The sequence below is a fragment of the Eumetopias jubatus genome, unplaced genomic scaffold (genome assembly GCF_037043125.1).
Source record: "Eumetopias jubatus isolate StellerSeaLion01/CBP00866 unplaced genomic scaffold, mEumJub1_p1.0 scaffold_1, whole genome shotgun sequence".
Classification (NCBI taxonomy): Eukaryota; Metazoa; Chordata; class Mammalia; order Carnivora; family Otariidae; genus Eumetopias; species Eumetopias jubatus.
The window spans coordinates 41,502,033-41,527,063 of NW_028274807.1; the positions used below are offsets into that span (position 1 = coordinate 41,502,033).

The 25,031-nt window shown below is 35.3% G+C and overlaps 1 protein-coding gene across 1 annotated transcript in view; it reads left to right on the forward strand.

The window, feature by feature from the left end:
- EPHA3 (EPH receptor A3) overlaps window positions 1–25,031 on the forward strand; it is a 364,933-nt gene that overhangs the window by 213,185 nt on the left and 126,717 nt on the right. The window contains exons 4-5 of the mRNA XM_028115620.2: window positions 20,360–20,515; window positions 21,211–21,546. Coding sequence (XP_027971421.1) covers window positions 20,360–20,515; window positions 21,211–21,546 — 492 coding nt within the window. The remainder of the gene's footprint in view (window positions 1–20,359; window positions 20,516–21,210; window positions 21,547–25,031) is intronic.

Below are 25,031 nucleotides of genomic sequence, written 5' to 3' on the forward strand. Positions count from 1 at the left end.
ATTTTATACATTATTAACATCTATTAAAGAAGTTTCTTTCTAAGCAATCTCCCGATCCTTTGATTGGATGTTTTTGTCACAGGGGAGGGCTGGGATATGATGATAGTTTGTATAACTTGGTTATCTTGGCTTCTTTTCAAATTCTTTCCTTTTCAGACTATTTCAGTTGAGTAATTTGACTTCTACTAGAAGTCCCTCTATGTATCCAGGCCACCATTCCTTTGCACAAAATGATCTTTGAGCATAAACGATCAGATGACAGACTAGCTTAATACAGAAAGGATATGTTGTTGGTACTTATGGTTAATTGCATTGCATCTCCAAACAATAACTTACATTCATCAAAAACCTAATTGTAGAACTTTTAGTTTTGGAGATGCCAAGCTGAATCTACTCACAATGGGTAAAGATACAAGAATGATACTACTAAAGAATGATATGGTGATTAACATAATAAAATAAAAAAATTTAAAAAATAATAATAGAGTTATGAAACATAAGAACTGCTATTAGTAATGAGTTTTCTTGTAGTATATGTATTTGAAAATGTATAACACCTTACAAAAATGCTTAAACTTTATGAATTGCATTTAAACAGTTTTTTGGAATCAGAATTACACACACACACACACGCACACACCCCTCCCTAAAGGAATGACAAATGTCAATGTTCCTTATTCTAAAAGTCTGATAGCTCAAACCACACATCCCAGTTCTTATACTTTTCATATTTCCTTCAGAATATTTTACTCTTGGCCATGTTTTGTTGAAATTATTGACCCTGGCATGCATATATCCCATTCATCACTCCCTATATATCTCCTTCCCAGGATCATTTACTCTTTCCAGGTTCAAAAATGTAGGCAGTTTTCCAAATGAACAAAAGGAAAATAAGAGAGAGACAAACCAAGAAACAAACTCTTAGCTATAGAGAACAAACTGTTGGTTACCAGAGGGGAGGTGGGTGGGAGGAATGGGGATTAAGGAGTACACTTTTTGTGATGAGCACTGGGTGATGTATGCAAGTGTTGAATCACTATATTGTACACCTGAAACTAATATAACACTGTATGTTGACTATACTGGAATTAAAATAAAATAAAATAAAATAAAATAAAATAAAATAAAATAAAATAAAATAAAATATAAAATTAAATAAAAAAACAAACAAGCAAAAAAACAAAATGTAGGCAGTTTTCTAAATTTCTATTCATAAGTGTAATGCCTCTTTTTTTCTCAACTGTTTTTTCCTATAGACTCTAAGAACTTTGGGTAGAGAGACTGAGAGTGTAAGTGGTGTGGGAGGAGAGAGATCATGAGGGGAGCCCCTACTGTGACGTGGCATGTGTACTAGCCACCCAAAACGCATGCACACACACACCCTACATGTATGTGTACATGTATGTATGTATTAGTGTTAATTTGTTTCAACAAATGTTAACTACCAACTTTGCATCAAGCAGTGTTAGGATATCTAATATACAAAGATACATAGGATAAAATTCTTCTTCTCAATGAACTTGCAGTGAAATAGTGTTGCGGGCCCCACAGAGAGATAAGGAGAACGTAACATTCTAAGATTGACATATACAAAAGTGTTAAAATTACAAACAGAAGTTAGGATACCAGTCAGGATCGTGAGAAAACAACTGGAAGAGGCTAAACACAGCTATGCCACCCATCAGAACCCTATTTGGGGAGGGGTGTTGCCCAACTTGTCCTGTCAGAAGACAGGCTGAGCCTTTGTGGAAATGGGGCCTCAGATTCCGCAAACTAATGCCATGAAATGTTGAAACATCTTTTCTCTCTTTTAATGCTAAGCAACCATGTAAATTCCCTACAAACATTAGCAGGTTTTCAGTAGTCTCATGATGTAAAAAATTGCTCTTAATCTGCTTTCTTTAAATATCTGTAGAAATGAATTTAGAATACTCTTAGGTTAATCTCTAAAGAAATGGTATACATTATACATATATATATATATATAAAGCAGTTATAAATAAGACGTTTTTCTGTTATTGTAAAAAAAAACATGTATTTAAGCAATGGCTATGTTCCAAATATTCAGAATTCTGAGCACTAGAAACTTCTAATAATGAAAAAATTGCATAATTCTTTTTTTTATTATGGTATGTTAATCACCATACATTACATCATTAGTTTTTGATGTAGTGTTCCATGATTCATTGTTTGCATATAACTCCCAGTGCTCCAAGCAGTACGTGCCCTCTTTAATACCCATCACCAGGCTAACCCATCCCCCCACCCCCCTCCTCTCTAGAACGCTCAGTTTGTTTCTCAGAGTCCAGAGTCTCCCATGGTTCGTCTTCCCCTCTGATTTCCCCCTTCATTCTTCCCTTCCTCCTATCTTCGTCTTTCTTTTTTTTTAACATATAATGTATTATTTGTTTTAGAGGTGTAAGACTATTGAATCACAGACCTGTACCTCTGAAAAACTGCATAATTCTAAGAAGGGTAGCTCATTGTTTAATTTGGATTATTTTACACCGTGTTTTATTAGTAATATTTAGAATGATAGGCATACATGCGTGTACCTAGAATTCAAATAGAAAATAATGGGGGTGGGAACCAGATGCAAGTGCCAACTCTCTGCCATTAGACTCCCCAGACACCCCAGCCTTTCACTTCATCTGGTGCCACAGCATTTCTGTGGCCTCCAGCTGTGGTCAGAATAGTGTTCATCTCATGTTATTCCCTAGTGTCCCAAAGGTGTTTAATTTTCAAGTTATAGTTGACACAGAGGAATAGAGATTCAGCAAATGAAAGAGTAACTTAAGATAAGAAACTAAAGGTGACTACAGGGATATTATCTTTGCTTTAGGGGAAACATATTTTCCAATGTAATCATTGAACCATCTTGTGTCATCTTCTAATCCTGGGAGACCAATGCTAAATAGAAGAGGAAATCTATTTATCCTAGAATATGGGATTTTAAATGAAACAATCATGTGATTTTTTTTAACAATGGAGCTACATGACAAGGGTTTTTAATCCTTGTTTAAATTTAATTATATGCTTGTTTAAGATCTTAATTAACAAAAATTAGTTTTAGGTTACCAGCAATGAATATAGAGATACAACATCACAAGAATTTTCTAGAGGTCTTTTACAACTTCTGAAAAACCGTTAATGGATTTTATGTGCAAACATGTTACTATTGACTAAAAAAATATTTTATTCATGTGGTAAGTAACCACCTATCTATATGAATAGATGCTACAAATTCCTCTATAAAGTAAAATTAAAAAAGAATTCCTAAAATAGAATCAATATCATACTAGCTGTTGAAAAGTCAGTTCTGTACCTATAGAAATTGATAGAGGAAAGAATGATAGATAATATAAATTTTCTGTTCCTTCACGAGGACATTCGTACTACTGGTTTGTCATATTAGAGTGTTCCCAAAGTTCAGTATGGGAACATGTCTGTAAAGTAAAATATTATCAAAAGTACATGCATCCCAGGTTAAACTAACTCAGGAAAAAATTGTTAGTTGCTCAGAGATCTAGGCTGAGTATAATGGAAGCGACAGGTGAGCTGAAGGAAGAATGGGTGTCAAGTTCTTCTCTACCACCTTCTGAAGCTGGGCTCTGGGACAAGTTCCCTTAACATAAGATAGCACCCAGCTAGACAGAGCCACTCAGGACTAGAACACAAGTCTATTGAAGTTTCAGTCTTGAAGTTGCTTTCCCTCCTACACGAAAGGATAGAGTTGAATATGGAAGCTGCACTTATACTTAAAACTAAAATAATAGTAAGTTAAACATTTAATATTAAAATAAAATAAGTGAAAATAATTTCTGCTCTAAGAAATGTTCTAAAACCAGTTTATTAATTCAGCAGTTCCTTTAAATGTCTGCTATTCCTTTAGAAGTGCTGCAATATTCTATTCATTTGTTGATTGCTTGTCTGTGGAACGTTTAATTTATTACAAAGTGTGATTAAACAGAAGGGTTAGAGGTAAACAGAAAGGAGTACAATAGAGCCTTGAAAACCAGCTTGGGCAAAGGGGCAGACTTTGAAAGATGAATAAATTACCGCATATAAAATTGAATCTTTAAATATTGAATTAATAAATGCTTTTACATAGACTTCATGTTGTGCTACTTTTGAAAAATCAAAAGAATGAAAAAGATTAGTTAAAATAGCATTCTATAGGGGCGCCTGGGTGGCTCAGTCATTAAGCGTCAGCCTTTGGCTCAGGTCATGATCCCAGGGTCCTGGGATCGAGCCCCACATCGGGCTCCCTGCTCAGCGGGAGACCTGCTTCTCCCTCTCCCACTCCCCCTGCTTGTGTTCCCTCTCTCACTGTGTCTCTCTCTGTCAAATAAATAAAATCTTTAAAACAAATAAAAATAAAATAGCATTCTATAAAAGATATTAAGATTCTTGAAAGAATATTATTTGCAACGCTGAGCTCCTAGTGCTGCTATGGTATTAGATATATAAACATATTGGCTTCTGTTAATTTAAATCTCTAATACCTTATATGATGTGAGACTGAAGCATCTTATTTCTCAGGTTTCAACTGCCAAAAGTTAAGTCTGGAATTGGTAGAATTATATAAATTTTGTCATAAACTATTTAAATGAATCTGCTTTATTGGAAAAGTCCATTAAAATAATGACTATATCAAAAAAGCAGTATATTCTTATCTTATTCAGGAGAGTTTCCTATTTGGCACCAAGGAATTATTCAAGTATCCATTGGGTTTTTAGAAATAAGGCTTTGATCACCTAAAAGAGCTGCCAATTATTGCCATATGTGAATGTGGTTTTTGTAATCTGGACACTTATCTCCTAGGATTTGGACTAATAGCTCTAGGCTTTTACTTCTCATTAACTGTCAGAAAAGCTATCAGACAGGGGAGACATTGGTCACTGCCAACATGATACAGATCTGGACAAGTGGCTGAAAGTTAAAAAGATCAGTATCACCTTAGCAACAGTCTGGACTTCTGGAGAAATAAGATTCAGGAAAACTAAAGAATTTCAAAGTCAGATTTATTCTGAAGCTCAGTTAAAAAAAAAAAAAGATGCTTCAAGAAGTGAGGACAAGATGAGGGAAGTCAGATAAGTTTGTAAGTGTTTGCTGGTGCATATGGCAGCCAAAAAAATAAAAATAAAAAACTGCCAGTATTGGGGGTGGGAAGAATGAATCTGAATAAAGAAGCAAAGAGGCTTTGAGCTACAAATTGGAGGAGCTACAAATTGGAGGTAATCATTTCAGTTACCTCTGAGGGGACCCATTCTGTGTTGGTCCTTCCACAAGTAAATACAAAGATTTCAAAGGAGGATAAAGGTATTGTAGGTGTGTAATGACATGGGCTGGCATGTCAACAAGGAACCAAGGGCAAAACATTGCTTTAGTTTGTCTATCTTAAATAAAAAGTTGTGTAGACATAAGATATCTATGGAAATCTCCAGGGTAACAAAGAGATAGTTGGAAATACTGGATACAGGGAAGAACTGGCTGAACATCTATCAGTAATGTACTTAGAGGGTGCTTTTTTTGTGATATATTTTTGTGAATCCTCTGAAAAAAATAGAATTTTAATGAAGAAGGATGGTGCAATAATATTTTAAGGAGAAACAAATGCCTAATGCATCTCAAAAGTAGAAAATTAAGAAAAGGCAAATGTGGTTTGTTGTTCAAATACACTGAGAAATTTTTGGCTTATGCCATAGATTTTAGAAATGTTTGTGTATATTATGTATGTTTAATTACTTATATAAGTATATATTATGTATTAATTTCTAATATGTATTTGAAACTTACTATGCTCTCATTTAATTCCTATAAAATCCTGGTAGGACTCTTTTACTGTCCCCATTTTATACATACAGAGAAACTGATATGAAAAGACTTTGTACTTGCTCTGTTACGTAGGTAGTAAGTGACAGAGTCAAGATTTGAACCTGAGCAGTCCAAAACTGTGTTCCTCACATATAATATGCACATCAAAATAATATCTCCTATTGATTTTCCAGCATTGATGTTGCACTTTAAATTGTTGGTACAATAGTCATGGTATATTTTTGTCAATCTGCTCATAAACTTTCTCCTTTTTTGCTTTGGAATAAATAGTGTATATTAGCAAAATCAGGCAAATGTTGGAGTCCATGGAACAAAGGCTTTCTGTTTTGGAATCCAAGTATCTGATTCATATGCAAATCAAAATCAATATTCTGTTCTGAGAAGAATCACCAACTCAGTAAAGACACTGTTTTTCTAATGTGTTTGTGAACTGGACGATTTCTCCACCAATATTTTATTGTAATCTTTTTACATTAAAAAAAAACAACTATAGATTTCTTGATCATGTTGGCTTCTCTGGAAACCCGTATTTTTCATAACCAGTTTCATCTGTTGTCAATAAACAAAAGCCTATATGACAGAGAAGACTTAAGTTGGCATTTTCCTTAACATGAAAATATTGGAATCAGTTTCTTTACAGTACAAATATGATAAATGCTGCACGGTTTAGTATAGCAAATGCTTACTTGGCTAACTCAATGCAATATATCCAGACTTAAATGGTGTGTCCTTACTTATATATTCACTCATTTCCTAACTCAGGAAATAGGAATAGCACCCAACAACTTGAACAAGAAGCTTAGGTGCCAGTTCTTCTGGTTTCTTCCCCTCTATGTTCTGCATCCATTCTATCTTCAAGATCTATCAATATATCTAGATAATATATCTCAAATGAATACGCTCCTTCTTATGGTCATAACTATTTCTCTATCTATGTCATAACATCTCTAATTTGGATTATTTTAGTAGTCCCCATCTACTCCATTCCTGACTCCTTTCGATGCATCTATCCCATAGGAGCAAGAATGATCTCTTCAAAGTGTAAACCTGATTATGGTGTACCTCATGCATGAAACCTTTCAGTGACTTCCCACAACACTTACTATATAAAAACAAACCCTTAATATAAACTTCACAGCACTGCATGGTCTGGTTTATCTTCATGCCTCCCCAGACTGATTTGAGGGTCTCTGTTTCTGCTCTAAATTTTTTCTTTCACTTTCAAGACTCTCAAAACTCTTGCCTCAAGGCTCTCACTCTAGAATCACCTGTTGTCCACTTTTTGCTTCTGTCCTTTGCATATTACATAAATCTTGTAGCGTTTTGTATGTATCACAGAAAATGATAGTCCTCACTTTCAAGGTTAAATGGTATACATATCATAATTATTATTATTCAATTGGAAATCCACCTACACCTTTTTGTTCTAAACTAACTTAATATCTTCACTTAGGAAACAAAGTTTCTTTAGGAAATATGCCTTATGCTTTCTTTTATCCTGGGGATATTTGTTTAAACATAATTCGAGAATTTTTTCAAATGAAATGTTTAGGAGTAACTTAGAGTCTTCTTTATTTCTAGCTTTTAAATACAATTTGCGTTTACTATTAATCATATATATAATCATATATTATGTATATGTTACACATATTACATTATATATCTCTGTATTTAGCACCTAATGGAACACATACTTTTTGTAAAAGCATGATTATATCTTCAGTATTTAGTTTATATGTAAGTCTAGTAACTATATTGTTTTACAAGACATGTCAATTATCAACTGAGTTGAGCACACTTTGGAAGGAAGAATTTCAGGTAGCGGAGAATTTCATGTGGATCGTGCAATGTGAAGGCTGTCAGAATGGCTGCTGGACTATGCTCTCGGGTGATTTCAGGTATTACTGAACAGGAATGGAATTTTGTTTGGTCACAAAAATGTGTTCTGTGTTTTAGGTATAGCTTCCTCCTATATATTATCAAATAAAATGAAGTTACTATGAAACCAAAATTTCCTCAGAAGGAAAAGTGTATGGATCCAGCTGTTATAAGTTATGGGCAGGCATTTTATATATATGTTTTCCAGTCCTAATTAATAAAAAATTTACTGGTTTCTAAATCTGTTGTTACTTAGTTGTACCTCATGTACAATTGGAGTGACCAGGACAGATCAGCAGCTGTGTGGAAGGCTTGGCTAGGCATCTTTTCTGAAGCCTCAAATCTACCCCAATGTCTTGGGAAAAGTGCTATTTTTCCACTCTTGTTGGTATCCTGAGCAGTTACTCTTCAATATATACTTTGAAGAACTCCAAATACAATGTTATATTTTCGTGAAAATCACCTATCAATTGTATAATAGATAAAGTTGAATATTTTACTTTCCTAGGCTTCTTGAGAGTTCTAAATGTCCAGGAGACTAAAACAATAAAGTGGAATTGCATTCGCCCTTTTAGGTTTTGATTAGAAACTATTTAAGGGTATGCCTTTTTCCCCCTACACGATAAGGTTCCTTGTTTCAGCTGATGACATAGAGAAAGTAGAAAATGTATTCTCTGGTGAGCCGGCACACTCCTCTGCAAAGACATCCAGCTCACAAATACCTTTCTCATGGACCGCCAACAATGAAGCATTCCCTCTTCCCAGTGACTAGAAATTTCCTTCATCAGAGCTATTCATCTGGCTAGATGGAGACCTGAGGTATTGTTGAAGAAAACTATCCATAGTTACTCAAACAAAATGAAGGAAGCAATTTTTCTGTGTGCCCAGTAAGATCTGCTTACTATCTTTATAGTCACACCATATATATTTTTGCATTAATTTTAGGGTGCTGGATTCACTGCCGATCCGGCATTAGTGATAACTTTTAAATTTTACAGAATGAGAAGGCAGTGGATACAAAGCACATAAATATCTGTGTCTAGGAAATCCTCAGACTTAGATTCCGTTTCTGGTTACAACACTTCATAGAGGGATAAGCGGCCAATGCACTTAATATCATTAAGTCTCAATCATCTTCTCAGGAAAAGTAAATACCTGTCTCACATGATCATTGTAAGTACAGAAGTGAAGTACAACTGCAATGCTAGACACGGAGGAGATTTTCAGTAAATGGTATTTATTGTATTACCGGAGTTGAGAACAATTTTCTTCAAGTAGTTAGATCTGGGGAAGGTGCTGCAAACAGGTAATGCAATCTGCCTGGGTTTTTTTCCCCAAATTTTTCTTTAAATTCCCATCAGGTAACATACAGTGCAATATTAGTTTCAGGTGTAGAGTTTAGTGATTCATCCCTTATATATAACACTGCCTGGGTTTTCAAAGCCTGCTGGAATAAGATGTGACTTAATGTCCAACCCCCTGCCCAATCCTTCACTTCTCTAGCCTCATGTACAAGATCTAAACCCCTAAATTTGCAGAATATAAGAAGACAGTTAACCTAAATGAATTTCTAAAGTAAATCAACAAAATTCTAAATAATAATTCCAGAGGGTGGGTGGAATATATAATGATCTCTGTCTTGAAGGAATACTTGCAAAATCTACTCAGTGGTTTTAATTGGAAACACACACACACACACACACACACACACATCTTTCTCCTTCCTTCCCTTCTTCTCCCCTTTTCTTTCTCTCTCTGGCTCCCCACCTCATCCCTTCAAGGGTGACAACACTAAGCACAGGTGACCAAATCTGAAATTATGTAAAATGACCAAATAGAGTGGACAAAAATGACAGATGTCCTCTTATTTTTGCTCCTCATCCTTATGTTCCAAACTTCTACTGTGTCCCAGTTATTTGGGACACATTATATCACTAGATAAGTGATATATGTTTGCCAGCTATAAGCAATGCAGTTTAATATTTCTTTTGTCATATTTTCTCATCTTTCTTCCATTCTTTCTGCCCTTTAATTCTTTCTTCCTCTTAGATGAATTTAATTTAATTTAATTGTCTTATCCTTTTTATTCATTGCATCTATCTCCCAAGTCAAAAGTAAAGTTCTGGATAATAAAGCCTAACTATGCAGAAAAAAACAATATTTGTCTCTATATTTAGAATTAACCACTGTAAGGAATTCGAACCTGGTCCTTTTACTTTTCTTCTTTTTTTAATATTTATTTATTTATTAGAGAGAGAGAGAGAGACCTTGAGCAGGGGAAGGGGCAGACGGAGAGAGAGAATCCTACGTAGGCTCCACACCCAGTGGAGAGCCCAACTTGTTCTCACCACCCTGAGCTCATGACCTGAGCCAAAATCAAGTCAGACACTTAACCACTGAGCCACCCAGGTGTCCCACCCCTTTTTATTTTCATAACACCATTAAATACTGTGATCTATTGCTGTGTTACCTGCCCATGAGATTCTTCTCTATATTTTGAGAAGTTTATTTCTATCTTTTTTTTAAGGAGAAGATATTTTGTATTTTTGAAATACATATTAGAATAGACATACACTTGTGAAACCTCATAGTGATATTTTTTTCCTTGAAAACCTCATATTCTTATGCAAAAAGAAAAATATTTTTTCTTAAATAGGATGGAACTAATTTTATGTAAAATTCAAGTGTATAGACATGCTATTCTATACAGTTATGAACATTTATGTCTTCCCAACAGTTTCAAAATATATGATTGGTTGAAATTTTTATGAAACACTTATTTGACTAATGGTTTTGTTGATCCCATGGACATCTATTTATTGGCTTCTATTTGCTTTTTATGTTTTCTTTGTAAAATTCATTCTTACCCATTTAGAGAATGAAATTTCAGAGTATGTTGAGTAGAAATCCCCTTTTTATCTTGGGGCAAAGATTTACCACAAACATAAAAATACATGAAAAAAGAGACTCTAGAATTACATAATTCATTTTTTCTATGTTTTCTTACAAATGTTAGCCATGAAGATACTCAAAGCAAATATTGGATACTTTTAAATTACACACTTCTAGTTGGTAATATTTTGTGATCATAAAGTGAATATGTAAAGGACACATTATAGGTTTCTTTTAAATCCATCACTTTTTGACCACAATATTATCAAACAAGTCATTTTAATAAATTTCACAAGATAAAAATGGGCTGGAAAGCTGATAGGATCGTAAGATGTGTTAAAATATAAATTTGAAAGTTGCAGAGGTGTTTCCTCAGGATAAAAATGGACATTGTTTTAAAATAATTTTATCTAGAAAGTAAAGCAACTCTAAAGTACTTCTGATAAAATATAATGATGTCACCATTTTTCAAATTCTAGATGGTGATCTCTTTTGGAGAGTGGATAATTAACAGTATAAATAAGATGGCAAATATTTTTGCATTGTGTCTTGCAGCATCCATAGAATTCTTTTTTTGTTTTTCCTCTGAGTCTTCTAACTTTTATACGTTTTCCTTTAAATCCCGGATTTTAAAAATTGTTCTATTTTCTGTATAAATGTTCCCAAGTGAGGTATGGTTACTTGAGATAAAAAGTGTGAAATTCACATTAGTGGAGCTATTGACATTTGCAGTCAACGATGATTTTCCCCCATGTGGCATTTTTTAAAGAAGAGAGGAGAGGAGAAAGGAAACATCTATAGCAGTATAATAGAAACAAGAACTGATAAAAGCCATGGTTAGAGTGTGTCTGAGGATGTGTGTGTGTTAGTGTGTGTTGTGACTATGTAGTGATTTTGATATATAAGTCTAAGCCACACATATAGTATGCGTAGTTAGTTTCTTACTCTCATGACATGTACCTAAAGCTCAAATTACACACACACACACACACACACACACACACATGCAATGTTCATTGACTGAAGTGTTGTGATATTTTTGTGTGTACATGCTAGTCTTTTTGCTTCTAAAACCCCTTTAGTTTTTGTTTGTCGTTAGATAAGCGATAACATTAATAAGAAAATATAGATAAACAATAAAAACAGGATTACATATTTATTTTATCCTGCCTTTTTCCCATAAAATGTCATACGCATCTTTCTGTGCAAGACATCAACTCCATCAGATAAATGTATGAATATAACATAATTTATTTGTGAACATGTATGAACATGGCATAATTTAACCACCTTTCTAATTTGAGACATTCTGTTCTTTCTAATTTGTCATTATTATAAATATATCTTTGTGTATATAAGCATACACAGGACCTAATTGTTCTTTGTGTATTCACATGCAATAGATCTTTTGGAGATCACATCTAAGGTTTTCATGACTTGTGTCTCAAACTCCTACTCTGGGTGATTACAAATCTACTATGGAATTCTATTATAAAATTAGTTTATAAACATAAATATTGGATTGCTGACCTCCCCGTACTCTAGCCACGGTTCCAGTGCAGCCTGGAGTGATTTACCTTCTCCAAAATCACTTCCTAGGAATAGTTTTCTTAGACATTCCAGTGCCATTCTGGTCTAAAGAAGACTTCTGGCACTATTCTGAAGTCTTTTCCAGGCTGTCTCTCAGTATGCCCTGAGTATAGATTTGGGTCCTATGCATTTTACATTCACCATAATAAAACCCCATAAAAATGATTTTCTCTTTCATATCCCCCCCCTCTCCTTCCCCCCTCTCTTAGTATTTACCTGTCCGTTACATACATATTTCTGTGAATTTGTATACTTAGTTAATGGGTCTCGTTCTCTGGGCATTGATAATTAAGGACAGAAAAGCTCAAATAGCACTACTCTTAGGATTCACAGTTCTGCCCTGGAAGTGGAAGACAACTGAAGAGCAAGCCAAATGCAACATCCCCAGGATGCGGAGCTGCTTTAGTATTCTCTTTGTGGCCAACGTGCATTGGGCATCCTTCAGCTTTACTGGCACCTGTCCTGCTAAATCTGATGGAACAACAACAAACACAATAAAGTCTTGTTACTCAGCTATCTTTGAGCCACACCAGATTGTGATTGATTCTGTTGTGTTTAATGGTGTGGTGGCATTTTGCCTTAGGCCTTTTTTATTGAACAGTGGAAGGAACAGAAGAAGGAAACACTTGATCACTTTGTAAATGCTGCACATTGCAGGCAGGGTTTAATGACTGAACGTAGCCACTTCCAGTGTATTGAAATGCCTCGGCCTTGCCTCAAAGCATTGTACCTCTATTCAAATGGCAAAGAATAGAGTTCCTGTAAGATTGTGGAGTGCAGCTCATTTTGGGAATAAACAGTTGGTTTGACCTTGTACCGGCAAATAGACCCTGTCAGGCCTGGAATGGCAAGGCCAGGAAATCATCTGTTTAGTCAGTGCTGGTTCTGGTCATTCGTTTGTGTTTATGGCTGGGAATTGATAATATAGCCCTGTGTCTACGGAGCTGAAGTCTGAATACTAAAAGGGACCTATTTACCAACAGCTTTATTTTTTAATTTAAAGTTAATTCAAATTGAAATGAGCCTTTTAACCCTTAATTAGGACCATGTTTTCTCTTAAAAGTCAACCACATTAGTCAACTGGAGACAAAATTCACTTTGCAATTGAAAGGCTGTCTACTTTCTTTCAACAGTAGCCACCATGGTTTACTAAGTGCATTTGTTTTCCTTTCACTATGGTAACTTTACCCATTCTCTGTATCAGCGTAGCTCAAGCCCATCAATTATGACTTGGAGGAAACTATGCTATGTGCTTTGGGAATAAGGCCAAGATTCTATCTTGAAGCTTTTTTTATAATTATTATTCATTGTATACACAGTGCTCATAATACTATTTCATACTTTTTCTTCGTTATTTTCCAAAGCTGATAGTTAGTTTTTTTTTTTTACCAACCTATTGACCTGTAGTATTCAGTTCCCGTTTTATTGTTACCTCTTCATAAATATGGAATTAGCGGATTCGCAAAATATTTTTAATTCATTCACTACAAAATGGTATTATTTTGGCTTCCTTCTATTATTTTATTCACATTTTTTTAGTGTTTCTCAATAGCAAATTAACAGTTGGCAAGGGCTTTATCATTTTGTTCCGTTGTGGCCTATCTTGGGGTTCTTCAATAAGTTTTGGGGTTTGCTCAGTAAGTGAACAAACATATTCTCACTAACTCGGCACTTAGAATAGAGGAATGAAAATCTAGATTAGCAAGGAAAAGACAAAATCTCACGGCAGACTAAACTTTATTTTCAATCTTGTGCTCATTTCCCTTGTTATTAAAAGAAGAAAAAAATCATCTTACATTTTACAAAATTAAAGAGAATTAATATCAATATTTTTATTTTTATTCATTCCCATAGGATTCTCAAAATTTTCAACATCCTACTCTATCTGAAATGTACATAAAATCAAATATGGTTTTATTGTGCTATTGGTTAAGGTGAAATTATGAAAGTGGGAATTATTTGTTTGGTGGGCAATTTATTTTTCAACCCATCCAGTCAGGAAATCAACATGCCCTTTGAATACATACCACTCTGATACGGAAAAACACTGAAAAGAGTGAAAATCTGTTATTTCTTTTTCAAGAATATTTCTTTTAAGACAGAAGAGAACCTCCTTTCTTTGTCTTGTTGCCCTATGGTGATTTAATAATATCAGTGGAGAATTTTAATCCTTAAAGTAGTAAGGAAAGTGAAGATACTTTGATCTACTTTTTTTGCTACTTATAAAGTTCTAGGAATCCTACAAGTCTTGGTAAACCAAGTATTAACCTTTTAAAGTGTCAACCTGAAGAGTTTTTAGAGATAAGTTAGTCAATGCCCATCACTTGACAAATGAAAAAATAGAAATGTAGGGACTAAAATTGGGTTCAAGGTACTCATTCACTTCAAAAATGCATCTCAACTGCTAGGTGCTGGGCAGTGTGCTAGACACTCAGCATACAAAATGAATAGGAAGTAACTCCTGTCTCTGTACTGTTCAGGGTCTAACCTGGGAACACATGGTAATTACTACAAATGGAACTTGAGACTTATTTATAGAAGAGGAAGTCAGTATCCCAATGACCGCATTAAAAGTGGAATACTCTTGGTCCGTGACTTTGAGATAATATCTATTTAGCAGAAAAGACTAGATCCTAACCTGCATTTTTCTCCTTCCTAGTACAGTGCTCTTCCTATAAGATGCTGAAAACAACTTGAAGTCTTAGGATAAAAAGCAGAGAAATGAAAGAATTTCTTGGTGAAAATAACATTAAAATGTCATATTGAAAATTATCTTGGCACTCACATTTTCAAGTGAGGAGATCCATTTCTAAAATAACCATGCCATATGGATTTGATCTTTTTAAAGCTAGGATTGCAGCTTTTATCACTGTAAGACTGGACACAATGGTGTCTAGGTCATTTTGGAGATTAACACATATTTGTCTGAGGAAAATGAATAAACAAAATTCAAACATTGTATGAACAAGTTTCATTACTTAGTAAATCCGTGCTGATATCCAGTAGGGTTTGAGGAATGGTTATTAATTTAGACTCATGGCTCACCTTACTTAGATTTATCAACACAAAATCAAAGATGAGAACTCCTGCCACACTTAACGACTTCAAAAGTCTTCATTAAAACAGGGGAATAAAACATTTCTGGGACCACAAAAACTAAGGTGGTAATTTGCCTCCACTCAAATGATTATGAAACTGTTTAGTTACTCCTTGGTTTTACTACCCTGGGATTGAAATCTGTGAATAATTTAACCAGTGTTTGAGAAGAACGCATATACTATGTTACCTGAAGAAATCTGTAAATCAGAATTCTGTCATTTTGGCAGAGGTTTTGAATATGTGTGTATCCACCTTATTTGAATATTATTTTAGTAGCTCGCCTGGACCGGGGAAGGCCTTAACTATTTAGCAGGTTGTTTTTTTTTTTAATTTTAAAACTTAAAACTGGATAAATCTGAATTAGTATCCATTTTGTCTATTCTTTTTTCCTTGATATTCTGTAGTAAGTTGACTAAGATTTCCCTTCAGTAATGAAAGGAAAGAAAACATCACTCTCTACTACTTTCCCTGATGTTTTTTATGCTAAACCTTCTCAGTCTCTGAAATAATTACAATCATTGCTTTTCTTACTATAAGCAAGATACTAAAACACAGGTATTTATGCCCCTTAGAGGCAAAGTTTCAAATTCTTCCAGGAGGATTTTTTTGAAAGATGAAGAAGATATAATAGGTATTTAAGCACAAAACGATTGACTGCAAGGGAGAGAGATAAGAGAGCTTATTTATTGATGGGAAAAATTCAAAAGTAAGTATGCTATATAAAGAGTTTCTCCTTATGCATTTAAAATGCATCTCCTTATCCTACACCAGGTAGGAAACTGGTGTTTCCTACCAGTATAATTTTATTACTGAATATAAATTATTCAGTCATATTCTCAAATTTGTTGGACAATTTTGGTAGAAGATTTAAAGATCCTGCTTGTAGCAAGAAAGGAAAAATTTACTTGCGTGACTCCCACATATCATGAGTTGTGCTGTTCCTGAATTTGACAGCTCTGTCCATCTCCCCATAACAATATTAGACATCAGATAGATAGAAAATACTAGAGAATGACAAGAAAACATTACCCTTTGTGAAATAGTTTCTTTCTTCATCTATGATGATGAAAGATTTACATTTGTTTAATTAAATAAGTTTCAAATGACATTCTTCAATGTCATAACAACAGCTTAGAATTAGTAGGAAAATAATTCATGGTTCTAGAGAATAATTTGCTTTTAGTAGGTGATTTATATAAAATTATCAGCAGAAAAATCTCTTTTTTGGATTATACCATTGAATTCTTCATTATCTTGGGGCATGCTACTTTTTCTGTTTGTGCTTCAGTTGTCCATTCTGTAAAATGAGTAGATTAATATCTGTCCCAATGATTTCAATACAATTGCTGTGAGATTCAGTTTAGATGGTACCTATGAAAAGTTTTTCAGAAAGAGTAAAGATGTCCACAAAATTTAGGGTGTTGTTATAGAATCTATTACTGGACTCTGTATATAGTTGTAATTTCCTGAATATCAACAAACTGTAGAGAAGCAGAGCCCATCAGCTAGCTACCAGGTGCCAGAAGATGCAGAGTAGGGGCTGTCCTAGCTGTGTGTCACCTGAAGTCCCAGAGCTCTGGGTCCTCAGACGTACAATACACAGACTGGCCAATGTGATTTATTAAGATCTTTTTGGCTCCTCTAGCCTCTATTTAGTACCTCTAAACTGCATTCTGTGCTTGTCTCCCATCCTTTAGAAATACTTTCCTCTGTAGGGATGAGAAACTTGCCCATGGTGACTTAAACAAATAGGGCGTTATTTTTCTGACATTATAAGAAATCTTGAGAGAGGTGCTAGCTGAATCAGCAAGTTCAGGTTACACATCTCATTTTCAGGGCCTTTAATTTATTGTCACATGTAAACCATTACGCGGAGAATCAATGCAGGAATAAGGTAGCTAGAGTGGATTCCCTTACATTTGGACCATCTTCTTAGGGGAAAAAAAAGTGTTTCAAAGACTTTCATCAGATTTCTGTTTGTATCTTTTTGCCCATCTTTTGGCCATCACTTTGGCCATCCATAACTATTTGCAATCATGTCTGTGTAAAGGAATATTCGGCAGACTGAGATTCTGAACAAAATCAAAATTCTATCAACAAGGAGAAAGCAAGGTTAGTTAGGTGTTTAGTATGCAACCAACAGTACTCATATGTTCCTCTACTTAATAGTTTGTCTTTTCCTGTTGGTATTTATGTATTTAATTATGTTACTTACAGGCCAGTTTTTCCTATATTTTCTGATCTTTCTCAGATGAGATTCCTTCTGTGTAGTTCCTTCCAACTGCTCAGTCAGAATGGAATGCTTGCTCCTTGTGGCCTGTATTAAATGTCTGTTGCCCACTTTCGATTGCAAGGGCCCTTTTAAGATGGACAGAATTAGGGACATTTGTATCTTCAAGGCTAACAGAAAGCCTGAACAAGAGTAAATAAATGATTGCCAAGGATTTATTAAACTGAATGTGTATGTGTCTACCTATCTTTTACTATTACTGTCTAAGATTATTGAATCATATTTAGAGAAAGTCAAGTTACTAGTTTGAGTCACATTCATAACTTCAAGGTTTATTAACTCTAGCTACTTTCAAGTTATTATTAGAAGTCCTGTGCTATAGTTAAGAAGTGATTATATGACTGTCTTGTCTTTTCCTTAAATATCCCATAGTATAACCATTTATAATATTAACAAAAAGTGATTGAGTGTTTAGTGAATACCTTTATGCTAAATGTTGTAAAAGCCATAAAAACCTCAAATAAAAACATACAGATAAACTTAAAAACAACCAAAAAAACCAAAGTACACTGAAACACTGCAACTCAATCTTTTTAAGACTCGGCATTGCCCTCTTGCAAATTTAAAGGCGTTCGATGAGCTAAATTGAAACCAGAAGTTAAGTGCATAGTTTGTTTATACTTTATATCATTTCCCCCTGAGGCAATATGACATGAAATATGAGTGGTAGTTTCTAAGCAGTGCTCAAGAACAATGTTCAAAAGTTTATAATCCTAATCCATGTTTGGTTAGGGCAATAGAATTTATCTGAGTGGCTCTCAATGTGGCACCAAAACTTGTTCGATTTAGGTAATCCTAGTGCAGCCATTCTTCAGAGAAACTAGAAAACAGCAAGACTGGCTTAACGATTGCTATTATCTTTAGTTACCTGAGTTATTGTAATCGTGAGTCTTGGCAGTAGATTTCCCTTGGCAGTGTATTTCTCAAGAAACATTCAGTAGGAAAACCCGCTGTTATGGATATGATGTGTTACCTTTCAAGATGCATTTAATGATTATAAAAGTTAAAATTTGTCCACACAGGCTTTACTTGAGTGTAAATAACCTGTTATTCACAATATGAAGTTAATATAGGGAAAATTCTGGGATTCAGTGATAAACATAATCTATAGCATATATTCTACATGTAAGTGCTTTAAGCCATCAAATCTCAGTGTAGCATTGACATTGAGTTTTAGAGATTTAAGAAATCATTGACTTCCAAATGTAATCTGGTGGAAACTTAAAAAATTTGGACCCTGAATTGAATCCTCAAAACAATGTCAAGAGACTTCTTGGCAGGATTTTTCACTGTGATTTCAGTTCCCAGTGTAATTCTGGTATTGAATCACATGAAACATTATAGCATTTTGAATTTTACATCAGATTAAACAAAAATAATACAGTAGAGGCATATTTCTATAAAAGTAATAAATATATAAAGTCGGCAGCTGAAATCAATATTTCGTGACCAGTTCATTGGGCTTAAAGAAATGTCATTCAGAGATGTCCAGAAAAAAAGAAGATGACACACTTACTTAAAAAGCTTTAACCTAGGCACACCTGGGTGGATCAGTCGGTTAAGCGGCCAACACTTGATTTTAGCTCAGGTCATGATCTTGGTGTCTCTCTCTAAAATAAATAAATCTTTTTTTAAAGATTTTATTTATTTATTTGCTAAAGAGAGAGAGAGAACATGAGCAGGAGAAAGGGCAAAGGGGAAGGAACAGAGGGAGAAGCAGGCTCCCCACTGATCAGGGAGCCCTTCCTGGCTCTATTCCAGGACCCCAGGATCACGACCTGAACCAAAGGCAGACACTTAACCAACTGAGCCACCCAGGTGCCCCTAAGATAAACAAATCTTAAAAAAAAAGCATTAATCTAGAGGGGAGGAGGGTAGGGGGATGGGTTAGCCTGGTGATGGGTATTAAAGAGGGCACATTCTGCATGGAGCACTGGGTGTTGTGCACAAACAATGAATCATGGAACACTACATCAAAAACTAATGATGTAATATATGGTGATTAACATAACAATAAAAACATTTTTAAAAAAGCATTAATCTAGTAACAATTCACAAGTAGATCAGTTTAAATAGAAATTATACCTCCCAGGTATTTGAGGTATAGAAAAGGAACTATACTGAAATAGAAATTATACCTCACTATGTTTTTGAAATACAGACAAGGAAATACATTAAAATCTTCAGTTTAAGCCATTTCTGTAGAAGTTAAAGAACAACACTATCAAAGCAGAAAAAGAAAATAACATAGCTCCTGGGAACCATGCATCAAGAATCTTAAAATAACGAAGCCACGATTTCTTCCTTCAGTTGCTTACACTTTGTGGAGATGGAGTTGTACACACAGAAACCAATAAAAACCGAGCGAGTATGTAATGCAGTAACTATAGTGCAGAGACTGTACACATTTCATCATGTTTTAAAAGGGAATGGCTACATGATGACATGGCTTTGCTGTATTTTCTCCACAAATAGTTCAATGCCAAGTTAAGCTGTGAAAACATGAGCTGGAAATTTCATCACACTCTGGTGCCAAAATAATCTAAATCTTCAGGGGTTTTTTCCCCTTAACATTTGGTGCAAATTCAAGTGTATATGTGGAGAAATTACATTGGGCCACATTATTTGCTTCTGTAAGTTCTGGGAAGGAAAAAAATGGATTTTTATTCATAATGAATGCATACCCTAACATTCTGAAATCTGTTTTACATATTTTCAAAAATACATTTTCAAAATTATCGCAGAATTTTAAAAGAGCTGTTTCATTTGTAGCTTGCCGACCAGGTTTCTACAAGGCTTCGGATGGTAATATGAAATGTGCCAAGTGCCCACCCCACAGTTCTACTCACGAAGATGGTTCAGTGAACTGCAGGTGTGAGAATAATTACTTCCGAGCAGACAAAGACCCTCCATCCATGGCTTGTACCCGTGAGTAGTTTTGCTGCAACCCATGCCTCCATGTTTGTTTTATTTTGTTTTTTCTTTTTGTTATTGTGCTTCTTTATTCTTTTTTTTTTTAAGCATTTGGCCCATTTCCTTCCGTTATCCATGTGCAAATTGAAAGTTTTCTCTGCTTCACTCTCCATGCTTGGCTCACCACAAATGCAACATTTATCACGCAAAATGAATTAGTTTTTAAAGCACTTCCTGCAACAGGACCCCCAGAAAGAAGGAAAATTTTCTTTATCTTGGTTTAGATCTTGTATTACATTTGACAGAATCGGGGAGGTTATAGTCATGGGATTTGCATTTTTACATTTCTATTCCCTCTTGTTATGTGTTGGTCATAGGTCATAGGGAAAAAGGACTAAGATTTATAAAACTAATAGCAAAGTTTTCATAACTATTCACAAGGGCATTGAATTTAGTAGTAAATTCCCTTGTTGGACTACGTGAATGTATCCTCAACCTTGAGTCAAAACTCCCCCGTTCATGGCTTAGGGAGGACAGTGCTCTTGAATCCATGTGTCTATAATCTCAGGGATCCTCTAAGGACGAATTAAAAGTATATAATAGAGACAAGATGTTTATTTACCTCTTTCAGTTCCATTGTAAATTATCTATTTCCCTTGTAGTAGAACACAGAAGTGAGGCTCATTAATCTTTGTTGAACTACTTTGCAGGACCTCCATCTGCACCAAGAAATGTTATCTCTAATATAAACGAGACCTCGGTCATCCTGGACTGGAGTTGGCCCCTGGACACAGGAGGCCGGAAAGATGTTACCTTCAACATCATATGTAAAAAATGTGGGTGGAATATAAAACAGTGTGAGCCATGCAGCCCAAATGTCCGCTTCCTCCCTCGACAGTTTGGACTCCTCAACACCACAGTGACAGTGACAGACCTCCTGGCACATACCAACTACACCTTTGAGATTGATGCCATTAACGGGGTGTCAGAGCTGAGCTCGCCACCAAGACAGGTCGCTGCAGTCAGCATCACAACCAACCAGGCTGGTGAGTACACGCTCGATGCTTCCTACTCCTGCTGTCTCAGAGCCAAGTAATGGTTTTGACAGAGAGAGAGTGGAAAAAAGAGTGGGGAGAATTTTTTTTAGAAAGAGCCCCAGAGGGGCGCCTGGGTGGCTCAGTTGTTAAGCGTCTGCCTTGGGCTCAGGTCATGAGCTGTGCTTCAGGCTCCCTGCTGAGCAGGGAGCCTGCTTCTCCCTCTCCCACTTCCCCTGCTTGTGTTCCCTCTCTCTCTGTCTCTCTGTCAAAATAAATAAATAAAATCTTTAAATAAAAAAAAAAGAAAGAGCCCCAGAATTTTCTGTCCCATTTAGACAGTTAGGCTACATTGAATAACTCAATTTAATTCTTCAAGTTGGGATAAGTCATATTTACTAGATAATTTTAAGCTAGTTTAATCCATTGCTTTTCAATTTGGAATCTTTAAATAATTGTGACACCGGAAATGGTACGTGTGGGGCTCCTTGACACCTTTTGATATTTCAAAGAACTTAACAGACATTGAAACTTAGCTTGCAAAATGTTATTCAGGATACTTAAAACTAGAAATATCTTTACCTTGTTATAATTATATCATATTTTTGATATCATCATTCAGTTATTTTATGCTCCTCAGCAGTTCTGAGTATTATTCGCTGAGATTAATTAAAAATAAGAAAATAAATCCATTTTATTTGATAGATATAATTTGTACTTAAAAATTCAAAATATGGAACTTGTGGAGTAGTATAGTGAAAAGTGGTCTTGGTGGAGAACAATTGAAATGACTAATCTAAAAATTTTACAAATATAAATTACTTTTATATTTTTCCACTGAGAATCTTTTTCCAATTAAAACAAAATACTACACTGGCAGGTTGTAAGCCAAGGCCCTCTAACATGGAATGGAAAAATTAGACAAAAAGCAAACTTCTCACCTTTCTTTATCTTTACATCCACATTTCTGTTCTCTTTACTTTTAGTAAATTTTGTTCTTTCAATCACCCCTTAAATCTTCTCTGTGTTTTCTCATTCTCTGATAATTCTTACGATTTTTTGGCTATAACTGTTGTGTTTTTGTTTTGTTTTTTAAACAGCGTGGAGTCCAAAATTATTTATGGGATTTTAGTTGTGATTCTCTCAAACATATGGAAGGGTTATACTTGACAAAATATACCCCTGTGATACACCAGTGATACCCCTTTGAGATAGGGCAATCACAGTGTTTCCATTATTGATAACTGTGATGAATGAGAAATGAACAGTTTTCTTTTGTAGTCAACAGAGCCTGTGCAAAGTTAAGCTGATATTCATTGTATATAATTGTTGCTCTGAGATACCATAATTTGGGATACTGCATTCCAAGCAGCTCAAGACAGAAATATCATCGCATCGTTTATACACAAATAAATAATGGAGCCATACAGGGGAGAAAAAGAAGAGACAGAATGTGCCCCGAGAATGTGTCAACTAGAACTACAGGTTCTGGTGTCTGCTCCCAGGTGGGCTCACCCCGGAGCTGGAAGTCAGGATGGAGAGTCAACTTTGCCTCTTACCTGCATGTGGCTTAAATTTGGAAGTCCCTCTGCTGTCTCGTAGGACTTGCCCTTTGCTCTGAGGATGACAGGAGGTGTACTGGATGGCATAAGGGCAGGAAAGAGAGCCCAGTAAATTCTCTCTTTGGCTGGGAAAGGTCTTAGAGCAACAGCCAAAAAATTAGCTAAAATACACCACTTTTGTTTCAGTTGGCTGGCTCAGGAAGATTAAACCACCGAAGTTGCACAGTTAAGAGATATGTCATCCATGGCTAATATTCAGTAAATAGGCATCAGTATGACTCTGCTGGTTGTTAAAATTTTGTACTACTTCTATACTAGTTCAAAGTAGTTCTTACTACTCCTGCAGTGAGTTACGCAAATACCTCTGTATTGGTTCACTTCTCAGGCATCCTGGGTAGCCTGCTAAGCCCAGGGTCTCACCTCTAGTTGTCTTCTCCCATAATTTGACAACCAAAGGAGAAAAACTGGCATAAGGGGTGGGCTTCACAGCCCCGCACTGGAACTCCTCCTTCTTGAGGGCTCCTTGTCTCTGCTATGCCAGTTGATAGGTATTTTGAATATTACCCCTCGCAGAGTCCACGTGCAGATGTCTCCCTTTCTGATTCCACATCCTTCTTTTGTTCCTACTTTGCTTCTGGTCTTCTATACTGATGGAACTCTTACACTTTTACCTTCTCTTATGGTGATAAATAAACTTTATTTGTGGAAAAGACATGACTTTTAAATGAAATGTGCTGAGTCATTATTTTAATCTTGCTTACTGAATCTGTATTTTTTCCCACTGGAAGCTAGATCCCAGACCAAACAACTTATGTTTTTGCTTTGCTTCAGTTAATGGTATTTAAACTTTGTAACTAATAGTACTTAAAAATTTGTAACTTAGGTTTACTTAACTATCTTCCATGAGAGAAAAAAGATGAGTAATGCTGTTGCTATATATTGCATGATTACAGCTTCTCATATTCAGTGAACACAGGGATTTTAAGAAATTATAATTATGTGGCAAATGGCTTTCCCAAATCCTGTATTTTATGCTGATTTACTACCTTGTTTAAAAAAGGAGCATCAATCTGTGTTATAATTATCTCCTAAGTCAAACAGAAATGTATAAAAACAAGCAAGAGCCCCTTATTTCTTATCTTATCATTGGCCTCTGGCTTTCTGACAATGCATTTATCAGGAAACTAATAGTTCCAGATATATACAGTGAATGAATCTAGGTAAGGGCAACCAAGAGCAGGCCAAGACATTAAAAAATAAATGGGGTTGATGCTTTGGCCCTCCCAGTTACAAATCACAGGGTAAGACAGATTCACCAGGGATGATATCAGTTATTCTCTCTAACCCCACTATCATTTTTTTTAAATCAATTTGTCTACACTATGCACCACTAGGTATTTTATATATTTATTTCGGGGTGTGTGTATCATTTTGTGTGCCTGGGGTGGTAGAGGTATTTGTTCCATCTTCAAATCCCCACAGTGAGATATATAAGCAAGAGTAGGAGCAATGCCATTTCTCCAGGGTGTATTTCTTTGTTTTGCTTTATTTTTGTTCTTGTGAAGGTTAATGGACTGGTAGCCTTGAAAAATGAGCTCCCTACCACTAGAAAGATATGGCCATGGTGGATATGATCCATGGTTTTTAAATTCCTCCTTGTCTCTCTATCTTTGACAAGGATATAAAAGGGAAACATGAATGTGGCCCGTTTAATTTAGTTTGTGAGATTGAGTTTGTTGATTTTTTTCTTGATTACATTGTGAAAGCCGTGTGATGACCATGTGATAAGGCACCTTCTAAATTGTAGAGGATTATGTTGTAAATTCGGATGTTTGTTCAGTACTTTCACAAAGTATGCCAGTTAGATCAAAAGTGTGGTCTCTACATAAAGATTGTATCTATCTGTGAATTTATCAGTCAAGCATGTTCAGAAAG